Source organism: Squalius cephalus, assembly GCF_949319135.1.
Source record: "Squalius cephalus genome assembly, chromosome: 23".
In the NCBI taxonomy this organism is placed as follows: domain Eukaryota; kingdom Metazoa; phylum Chordata; class Actinopteri; order Cypriniformes; family Leuciscidae; genus Squalius; species Squalius cephalus.
This window is the reverse complement of record NC_137144.1, coordinates 29536443-29548258: the sequence shown is the minus strand read 5'-3', so window position 1 is coordinate 29548258 and position 11816 is coordinate 29536443. Positions and strand designations below refer to the sequence as shown.

The 11816-nt window shown below is 41.2% G+C and overlaps 1 protein-coding gene across 1 annotated transcript; it reads left to right on the top strand.

The window, feature by feature from the left end:
• The first annotated feature begins 552 nt into the window (after positions 1-552).
• LOC307151704 (uncharacterized protein) lies at positions 553-5882 on the top strand. The gene is made up of 10 exons (XM_079859822.1): positions 553-2172; positions 2316-2491; positions 2589-2647; positions 2724-2774; positions 2903-2959; positions 3052-3183; positions 5036-5091; positions 5191-5234; positions 5347-5390; positions 5576-5882. Exons 2-8 carry the CDS (start codon positions 2419-2421, stop codon positions 5198-5200), a joined length of 438 nt encoding a protein of 145 aa, XP_079715948.1. The 5' UTR covers positions 553-2172; positions 2316-2418; the 3' UTR covers positions 5201-5234; positions 5347-5390; positions 5576-5882.
• Positions 5883-11816: the final 5934 nt, after the last annotated feature.

Below are 11816 nucleotides of genomic sequence, written 5' to 3'. Positions count from 1 at the left end.
CAGTTGTGTGTCAGCAGTTGTGTCAGCAGTTGTGTGTCGTCAGTTGTGTGTCTGTTGTGTGTCAGTTGCGTGTCTGTTGTGTGTCAGTTGCGTGTCTGTTGCGTGTCAGCAGTTGTGTGTCAGCAGTTGTGTGTCAGCAGTTGTGTGTCAGCAGTTGTGTGTCAGCAATTGTGTCAGCAGTTGTGTGTCAGCAGTTGTGTGTCGTCAGTTGTGTGTCGTCAGTTGTGTGTCAGTTGTGTGTCTGTTGTGTGTCTGTTGTGTGTCTGTTGCGTGTCAGCAGTTGTGTGTCAGCAGTTGTGTGTCGTCAGTTGTGTCAGCAGTTGTGTGTCAGCAGTTGTGTGTCAGCAGTTGTGTGTCGTCAGTTGTGTGTCTGTTGTGTGTCAGTTGCGTGTCTGTTGTGTGTCAGTTGCGTGTCTGTTGCGTGTCAGCAGTTGTGTGTCAGCAGTTGTGTGTCAGCAATTGTGTCAGCAGTTGTGTGTCAGCAGTTGTGTGTCAGCAGTTGTGTGTCAGCAATTGTGTCAGCAGTTGTGTGTCAGCAGTTGTGTGTCAGCAGTTGTGTGTCGTCAGTTGTGTGTCAGCAGTTGTGTGTCGTCAGTTGCGTGTCAGTTGTGTGTCTGTTGTCTGTCTGTTGTGTGTCAGTTGTGTGTCTGTTGTCTGTCTGTTGTGTGTCAGTTGTGTGTCAGTTGTGTGTCTGTTGTCTGTCTGTTGCGTGTCAGTTGCGTGTCAGTTGCGTGTCAGTTGCGTGTTGCTTGCGTGTCGCTTGCGTGTCTGTTGTGTGTCAGTTGCGTGTCTGTTGCGTGTCAGTTGCGTGTCAGTTGGGTGTCAGTTGTGTGTCAGTTGCGTGTCAGTTGTGTGTCAGTTGCAGTGATTAGGTTTAATGCTCAACACATCTCAGCCGCTTTAGACACAGTCTTTTGTCATCATAGCTTTATTTGTGAATTCTGGTTCATTTCAAATTCATTACATTTCTTGCTGAAGTCAAAGACTGTAATTGTTGCTATTTTCATTCCATCTGTGCTTTTATTAAACGTGACACAAATGAAAAACAACACAAGGTCTGATTGGTGGGTTTTAGGATAAAGAAGAGTAAATAATGTACTATTGTAATGTAAAAATATAACTAAGATGATGAAGATAATTCCTCCTGCTGTAACAGGTTCTCTGTCATGAGTATGAGCTCTATGCCGTAGTAAACTACAGGAAAACACCTCGAGGTGGCGGACGTTATAATGCAGACATCAGGGGCCTGTTTCAATAAGGAGGTTCAACCAACTCTGAGTTAAAACTTGAACTCTGAGTTGACTTACCCTGAGATGGGAAACTCTGAGTTTTCGGTTACAGAACAGCTGAAATGAGTTAGTTCAATCAACTCTGAGTTGACCTACTCTGAGTTAAGCGCGTGCACCACAACTATAAAAAGCCATTATCAATGGAGCACAGATATTACGAGTCACCATGGCAACAGCGCCAGACAAAAAGAGGTCTTCATATTTTTCACCAGCAGAACTGGATGTGCTTATGCAAGCATATGGAGAGTACGAACATATATTTAAAAAAAAAAGCAACACGGCTGCAGCGGCGAAGGACAGAGAGTTAGCTTGGGAGAAAATAGCTGCTCGAGTCAATGCGTAAGTTTACATTTGAATTACTGTTATACAGTGTTGTGTGCAATTAATTTCTATGTAATCTAAAAACTGTAATTTAATTTACTCCGTAATTTAAAGTAAAATCTGATGTAATTGCATTAAATGCTGCATAAACTATAAAGCAATTCTGTATAAAACAATAGTGGATTTAACATCAAATTTTAAAAGATATATTTTTTCAAGAATAATTCATGCAATTGTATAATGTTTATTTGAAAGCATTAAAAGTGCAGTTTCTTGTCTCTCCTTGTATTGTTCAAGTGGTTGAGGTTGATAGTAATTAGTAATAAGTAGACCAATACTTTCTAGAGATAGTCATTATTACATTAATCTAATTACACTGTTGAAGAAGTCAGTTGTAGTTAGTAATATAAGTGACTTGCCCAACTGTTATAATATCAGAAGTGAAACTGGAAGAACAGTGTGTTATTCAACCTAATTTTAATTTTCATGTGGAGCAATCCTGCAGGCATTAAAAGAACATGGCAGCAGCTGAAAATGAAATATAAAAACATAATTCAATCAGGTAAGGCATGAGCATATCATGGTTGTAGTCTACCTGACTTTACAAACATTTGACATATAAATAACTAAATAGCATCCAGTGTCTAGCAGTGCACCAGCATTTTTGACATGGGTCTAAATGTTCATTCTCATTTGACTACTCAGCCAACAGAAAGAAGGCAGAGGCTCGCAAAACGGGGGGAGGACCTGCACCACCACCTCTGACAAATGCAGAGGAGATGGCCCTGAGCCGAATGCTGGAAGGCCAATGGCTGAGGGAATTCCTGGAGGGACTTCATCAGAGCCAGTCACTCCAGAAGATTTAAGTGCCTTCATAAAATGTAAGAGGTCTACCTATGTGTTGTGTTTTTATATAGGCTATTTGTGATATTTCCATTTATTTTACTTTGAGGTTGGGTTTTTCGTTGGTCCCAACAGATTCTGATGGTAAAATTAGTCTTTTGGAGCCTCCTGTCCCAACAGAACCACAGGCAGTTGTAAGTAGCCTACTCAATACACCAGAAATTATTACAAATAGTGTTATAAAGTGTACTCAAATGCTCATCTTCACAGGATGATGGGGATGAAGAAACAGTTTCTGCTGCCACAGAGATGCCTACAGAGGTAATGTTAATATTATGTGTCTATCAAACAATCTACACATTCACATTTCTTCACCTTTTTTATGTGGAGTAGCCTATAGAATCTAAGTTTAAATCTAAGTATAAACAGGTATTTTTATCTCTCCTCAGAGTGTGGAAGAACAGCAAGAGGATGGTCCATCAACTTCTGGTGCACAGATGAACACAGTTCAGTGATTTTTTTTTTCAGTAAATGCCACAGTTTAATATTGTAGAATTTTAGAACTACATGATGTAACTGTAATCTACTGTATTTTCAGTTGCCAGTTAAGGAGTTATATAGACTTCTTCTTATTAAAAAGATAGAAAAAAACAGCAAAGAACTTGTATACTTGGACCGCCAGATCCAAAAGGCAGATCTGGAAATTGAGATTCTGAAACTAAAGCTAGAGGTGAGTGCATGGTCACAGGTGAATTCTAAGTATTGAAAATATATTAAATTCTTTTTTTTTTTTTTTTTTTTATGTGTAGGAAATAAAGAACACCATATAAATTGCTGTGACTTTGTGTTTATTCATTTTTATTTTATTTCGTGGTTGGTTGGTTGTGGTGGTGGATATAATGTGTATTAATCTGTGAAGACATTTCGGCATATCATATCCCGGACTACCCTTCCCTCCTGGAAATCTGCCGGGTTGATGGGGTCTTCCTCTGGGTCTTGTATTTGTAGGGCAGGGTGTTGCTCCCCTCTAATTATGGCAATATTATGGAGAACAACACATGCCACAATAATGTTGCAGGCCCTTTCAGGGGTTACCCTGAGGTGACGTAGGCACTGGAAACGTGCTTTCAACAGGCCTATGGTCATCTCCAACCGGGCTCTCGTCCTGCAGTGTGTCACATTGAAGCGGCGCTGGGGGCCTGGTTCAGATTCTGGGTAAGGGGTAATTAGTGTTGGTCGGCATGGGTAACCCCTATCTCCCAGCAGAAAGCCATCAATCTCTCCTGTAAGAAAGTTCACATTGCTTTAGAGCTGCATAGAAGTTCCCCAGTAAGTGTGTAGTGCATACATTGAAATACATGCATTTACTTACCCCTTTCCAGTCTGTTGCTCAGCGTTGACTCACGATACATTCGTGAGTCATGAACAGAACCGGGCCACTTGGCCTCCACATTTGTAATGAGATGTGCAGCATCACATATGATCTTGACAATGCAAAGAATGAGACATGTTATAGTATTGTGATGTAGTCTTTGACCATTTGAAACAGTAGGCTTTCAGTGTACCTGCACATTAATACTGTGGATGGACCTCCTGTTGACATAGTCCGCTTCATTTTCAGAAGGTGCAATGATGGGAATATGTGTGCCATCAATGCATCCAACCACATTCGGAAATCCTAAAAGGAATTCTAATTATTAGTTTACTTCCAGGGGTCGCAGCAATATGCTCTTAACTGAACGTCATTTATCAGGTTAGCCTCATTTAAACCGATTTATACATCACTGACCTGCAATCCTGTGAAACTCCTCTTTGATGGCTCTCACGGGTTTGTGCCCAGGAAACAGCACAAAAATTCGAGAGAAAGCGCTTAAGAGCGAGGCACACTTTCCTTACAACTCTGCAAACAGTAGCCTTACTGATATGTTCTGCATCCCCAATGTTATACAGAAAACTACCATTTGCAAAGAAACGTAATGCAACGCAAAGCATCTGCTCGGATGTTAGAGCACGGCCGCGATGGCTGATGTTTCTGATGTAAGGATGGATGAGATTATGGATGTATCTTATTGACTGTAAAGAAAAACGGTACCGCTCAAATAAAAATGAATATGGATATGACAAAAAATCCACTCTGGGTCTCAAAATCCTCTCCCGACGTAAATGCAACTCCCTACGGATTAATGCAGCCTCTTCATCCACAGGATCGTCCATAAAAGGACATGCCATTTCATTCACTTAATTTGATGCGCTCTGCGTGATTGAAATGTGCGCAATGAATGAATACCGAAAGAATGAATGAGGTGATTAAATACCACTTCCTCTTTAAAAAAGGGGAGGAGACTGAAAGAAACTCTGGGTTTCCCGAAGAAAACCTGCTCCCGACCAGGTTAGGTTCACAGAGTAAGTTGCCATGGTAACTGACTCTGAGTATAAGTTACCTCTCTTTCTGAAACAGGCTTGACTTACTCTGCTTTCTCAGGTTTGACATACCTCCCATTCTGAAACAGAAAACTCAAGAGTTTCCCTCATTTCAGGGTTAACATACTCAGAGTTTTCACTTAACCTCCTTTCTGAAACAGGCCCCTGATGTGAAGATGAAATCTGGTGTCGATTTGAGGACCGCAGTGTATCAGAGGTACAGATATGCACAAGCTGTGACTGAAGTATGAGTGTGTGTCGTCTTTCTCAAGTGTGTTTGTATAATTACTCACGACTTGTGTTATTTTTTCCTCAGAGTTCCTTGAACGGCGTCTTCAGAAACGAGAGCTCCACACACAGGTATCAGTTTTATTTCTGATCACAGCAGCTTTAGAGACTTTGTTCATGACAGATATTAATGTTTCTGTGAGCTCATATCTGAGCGGATCTTAAAGTGTGTGTTTCTCCACAGGAGTTCAGAAGCCTGGTTACTCATGTACAGACACGGAGAGCAGTGTGAGTATCACAGTATTTCAGTCTGAAAGCTTTCTGCTGTAACATATTGTCATTCACAGCTATATGCCATAACCAACTGTAAAAATAAATAAATAATAAATTTTAAACTTGTGTATATATGAGCCTTTTCTTTTCTTTTCCTTGGATGTGTTTTGTGATAGTGTTTTGTGTGTTGATGTTGTCAGGAGCAGCTTTATAAACTCATCCTGTGTGACCGAATCTGAATCTTCTTCATCTGGACCTGCAGAGATCGCAGGAACTTTATTCTACAGAACACGGGAATATAAAGAATCAAAACCACACACTCAACTCTACAGTCTTTTAAAATATTCCTAAATGTATAAAATAATTACATTGTGCATGTCATGATTACTTGTGTTTCTAGATGAACAGTGGCTGTAAAACACCTGCACACATCTGTTAAAACAGCAGCTTTCCACATTAAACAAATAATCCAAGAAAAATAGATTTACATTTTTTATCTTTAATGTGAAAAAAATAGAAAAAAGATTAAAACATTAAACCCAAACATTGTTTTGTTAGTGCATTAGTCTCAGAACACACACACACACAACCACACACACACACTCTCTCTCTCACTCACACACAAGAAGGACGCACACACACACACGCACACACACACACACGCGCTCTCTAACTCACTGAGCTGATCAGTGTGAGGCGACACAAGAGTGTGAGATCTGATTTCATATGTGGAATATAATGCATGAATCATATTGTTATGAAACCCTTTATGACACTTTCATTGTAGAGCTCAGTTTGACTCTGGTTTCTGAGTGTTAAAGCGGGGCTCAGTAACTTCGGGATTTCTTCGCTGTATTCTCGCTTTTTGCTCGCAGGTTTCTCTCTAGAGCTCCCCCCACAGCTTCAGAATAGATATTTGACAACACTGTTGTAAAAACTCGTAGGTGATTCTCGGACACCAGAGGCTAGTAGATCAACGACATCAGATGGGACATTCTTTAAAACGTCTTCTTCATTCGGGTTCAAACAGCGTGAGGGAGCGCAATAATGACAGTATTTTAGCAGATTTCTTAAGCAATTGTTTACATCGCGAGACCTGATATCACGCGATACTTCCTGACGCGGCGGCCCGCCGGCTCAAAGTTGAAAGTGCGTATTTTCCGCTCTCGGGCACCAGGGGGGTGCGAAACGACCACCATTCAACCCGAAATAAGTAATATACCATTCCAATGACTTCGAAGCTGTTCAGTTAAGGTAAAAAAGTTACTCAGTTCACCTTTAAGCAGCACGTCTGATAATTGTGTGTGTGTGTGTGTGTGTGTGTGTGTGTGTCAGCAGCAGATGTCAGTGTTTCTCTTCCACTGAAATCACATTCAGTTTATTCCTCAAACAGAAGAGCTGCAGAATTACACACACACACACACACACACACCAAACTGATATATATAGACACAAGGAACACATTTAATATGGGTTTGGAATATATATATATATATATAGATGAGGAATACAACTGAATAGATTTGAACTAAAACACTTGCACTGACTGACACTCAGAATCACATGATGTTCAGTCTGAACTATATTAAAATATTGTTGTAAGGAAATATAGTTAAATTATTGTATATGAAATAAACAGACAGTGTTTCATTTCTAGGGTGAGAGTGACTGATACTATTGAAACTTTGAGCTGTTTTAGAAACACAGTCTATTCGCAATGAAAGCGTTCAAACTGCAATATTAAACACACAGAACAACTGCAAAGAGTCCAATGTGTAAACGATATGATTTAGGCAGTTTATGATCCCAGTAAAGCCAGTCCGAGCTGTAATGTGATTGGTTAATGAGACATAATGAGACACAGCTGGCGCTCGTTGAGGATCCTCTTTCTCCAACGGCAGAGACAGAGGTTTGATCTTATATAAGAAGATCTGGAGGAGTTACAGCTGGAGAATGGCCGTCGTTCAGGTGAGTCTCTGTCCTGGAGAAACTCTTCCTCATCTTCCTCTCTGTTAAGCCGTTTCTCAATACCAAGTACGCAAAGTTCGGACTTGAGTCCTTGGTAGTTCGGACTGACAAGTTCGACTCAGGAGAACGAACTCCCGAGGACGGGAGGACGCGAGTCCGGTAATTCTGCAAATGGAACAGCGGCGTACTTGATAGCGTCACTCACTCAGCTTGCTCTGGCTACTCCGGTTATCTCTTTAGGCTACAAATAAAACGAAATATGTTATAAACCACCACTTTGCCTCTTTTCATTTTTATTTAAAAAAAAATCTTTAACATAATGGCCACACAAATGTGGTTCAGGAAACGCAATTGATTATCTTCACTGCATATTTACAACAACACGAAATATAAAGCACAACCCTGACTCTTTTTGTTTTCATTTTAAAAATATGATGAATAAAAAACATTATAATATTGATCATTAAAACGAATATTTAGCAAAAAGAGACAGGGTTGTGTCATATATGTATATACAGTGAAGAGAATAGGCAACATGCAGACTATAATAAAATATTGTATAGGCTAGGCTATGTTTTAATATAAATGACATAACCTTTTTTGTTAAATGTCAGTTTTAATGATCAATAATAGCCATTCTAAAAGTATAAGTAGCCTAAAAGGTATAAGAAGCTATACAACAATAAAAAGCCAACGATTCAGTCAAACATAAGTCAGCTCTCGCTAAAACGTTAAATTTAAATAGACTAACGTTAAATAAAGCTATGAAACTTCACTTTGCTCTCAGCTAAAACGTTTTGCCAGGGAACAAATTATACATTAATGAGACAAATAAAATAAATAAATCGCCTGTTGGATAGGCTATACACAAGACGATTTATATCTCATGTTAGTTAAACCACTAGACTAGACATCCGAGCCACCGGCAAGTCAGCAGCACTAGCCGAGAGAGGCTGTTCTCGGCGGGGTACGAGCGCCGAGCGTCCGATTGCCTGGTTCTCAAAACTCCGAAAACGTCAGATCAAATTTTCAAATAGGCGCTATCTTTATAAATAAACCAAAGATTTGAGCTTTTAACAACTACATTCTCGCCTGAAATACTCTTAAAACTACATTTTGTGACACAATTATAGCAGTATTTTTAAATTACGCGGGGTTTCTCCTCTGTTATTGACGCTTGCTGGTTGGTGTGAGATGCATTCTGGGATACCTGGCTGTCTGAAGTCCGCACAAGTCACCTCTCGATGCATCCTCGGTAAAAGGGGCGGATCAAGAACACATCCGGGGATTCGAACTGGACTTGGCTAGATGTGAACTTTGAATTGGAACAGTACTAGGGCAGCGACTGATGACGTTTCACAAGTCCACAAGAACACAAGTACAGACAAGTTCGCATATTGAGAAACGGCATAATGAGTCTCAGTGCTCATCATAAATGTCTGATTCCCTTTATAACACAGATTGCTGTAATGTGTTGCACACTGCTGTTGATCGACGATTACTCTGATATCAGAGTGTGCTCATTCCTCCTAGCATTAGCTATGGTCATTTATAATGGGAACGCTAATATTTCTGTGTTTCTGCTGTGGTTTATTCCAGGTTTCTGAGTGATGTCGTGTGTGTGCTGAAGGTGTGACGGAAGCAGATAAAGCTGATCTCAGTACAGTACAGCAGGGTCTCAATTCTCCTGCAGAAACTCAGAGCAACTCCTGTTCTTACTTCAGTCTCTGACTTCTTCCTGTGAGTTTATTCATAATCATATTATCGTTCAGTTTTAGAATATATGCAATATCTATATTTGACTCTAGGCAGCAAAAAAAATATGCACTGTGTCTTCTGAAAGACATTATAAATTATTTTATAAAGTACTGGTTCCGGCAAATACAAATGTAATAAAATAAACTGAAATTCAACACTCAATTTGCATACATAAGCATTTTGAAGTGAATTGTATGAAACCATGATTGTAATGGGAGTTTAGTGCAATTGTTTAGTTTAACCCTGATATTTTAGCTGTCATTTCTGTTTGTTGTTTTATGCTAATTTAATTTTTTTTTTGTTTACTTGTGCTCTGTTCTTTGGAGCTCTTATTTATGTATTGTAATTGTGTTTTTTTTTATATTATTTGGAAAGAAATCACTCCTGCACTAGAACCTTCATTTATTTGCCACCGCCAGTAAACGCATAAAAGAAGAAATGCTGAGAACAACATCAGAGGATTTCATCACTTCACCAGTGCAGACAGAAGACAGGACAGGAGGTTTTCATTAGCGAAGGAAGCACACGCCCAGGTAACACACACATCTAGTGAAGCACGCGCCCAGGTAACACACACATCTAGTGAAGCACGCGCCCAGGTAACACACACATCTAGTGAAGCACGCGCCCAGGTAACACACACATCTAGTTATCTAGTGAAGCACACGCCCAGGTAACACACACATCTAGTTATCTAGTGAAGCACACGCCCAGGTAACACACACATCTAGTTATCTAGTGAAGCACACGCCCAGGTAACACACACATCTAGTGAAGCACATGCCCAGGTAACACACATCTAGTTATCTAGTGAAGCACATGCCCAGGTAACACACACATCTAGTTATCTAGTGAAGCACACGCCCAGGTAACACACACATCTAATTATCTAGTGAAGCACACGCCCAGGTAACACACACATCTAGTGAAGCACATGCCCAGGTAACACACACATCTAGTTATCTAGTGAAGCACGTGCCCAGGTAACACACACATCTAGTTATCTAGTGAAGCACACGCCCAGGTAACACACACATCTAGTGAAGCACATGCCCAGGTAACACACACATCTAGTTATCTAGTGAAGCACATGCCCAGGTAACACACACATCTAGTTATCTAGTGAAGCACACGCCCAGGTAATACACACATCTAGTGAAGCACATGCCCAGGTAACACACATCTAGTTATCTAGTGAAGCACATGCCCAGGTAACACACACATCTAGTTATCTAGTGAAGCACACGCCCAGGTAACACACACATCTAGTGAAGCACGTGCCCAGGTAACACACATCTAGTTATCTAGTGAAGCACATGCCCAGGTAACACACACATCTAGTTATCTAGTGAAGCACATGCCCAGGTAACACACACATCTAGTTATCTAGTGAAGCACACGCCCAGGTAACACACACATCTAGTTATCTAGTGAAGCACACGCCCAGGTAACACACACATCTAGTGAAGCACATGCCCAGGTAACACACACATCTAGTTATCTAGTGAAGCACGTGCCCAGGTAACACACACATCTAGTTATCTAGTGAAGCACACGCCCAGGTAACACACACATCTAGTGAAGCACATGCCCAGGGAACACACACATCTAGTTATCTAGTGAAGCACACACCCAGGTAACACACACATCTAGTGAAGCACAGGTAACACACACATCTAGTGAAGCACAGGTAACACACACATCTAGTGAAGCACACGCCCAGGTAACACACACATCTAGTGAAGCACAGGTAACACACACATCTAGTGAAGCACGCGCCCAGGTAACACACACATCTAGTTATCTAGTGAAGCACACGCCCAGGTAACACACACATCTAGTGAAGCACATGCCCAGGTAACACGCACATCTAGTTATCTAGTGAAGCACACGCCCAGGTAACACACACATCTAGTTATCTAGTGAAGCACACGCCCAGGTAACACACACATCTAGTGAAGCACACGCCCAGGTAGCACACACATCTAGTTATCTAGTGAAGCGCACGCCCAGGTAACACACACATCTAGTTATCTAGTGAAGCACACGCCCAGGTAACACACACATCTAGTGAAGCACACGCCCAGGTAACACACACATCTAGTGAAGCACATGCCCAGGTAACACGCACATCTAGTTATCTAGTGAAGCACACGCCCAGGTAACACACACATCTAGTTATCTAGTGAAGCACACGCCCAGGTAACACACACATCTAGTTATCTAGTGAAGCACACGCCCAGGTAACACACACATCTAGTTATCTAGTGAAGCACACGCCCAGGTAACACACACATCTAGTTATCTAGTGAAGCACACGCCCAGGTAACACACACATCTAGTGAAGCACACGCCCAGGTAGCACACACATCTAGTTATCTAGTGAAGCGCACGCCCAGGTAACACACACATCTAGTTATCTAGTGAAGCACACGCCCAGGTAACACACACATCTAGTGAAGCACACGCCCAGGTAACACACACATCTAGTGAAGCACATGCCCAGGTAACACGCACATCTAGTTATCTAGTGAAGCACACGCCCAGGTAACACACACATCTAGTTATCTAGTGAAGCACACGCCCAGGTAACACACACATCTAGTTATCTAGTGAAGCACACGCCCAGGTAACACACACATCTAGTTATCTAGTGAAGCACGTGCCCAGGTAACACACACATCTAGTGAAGCACATGCCCAGGTAACACGCACA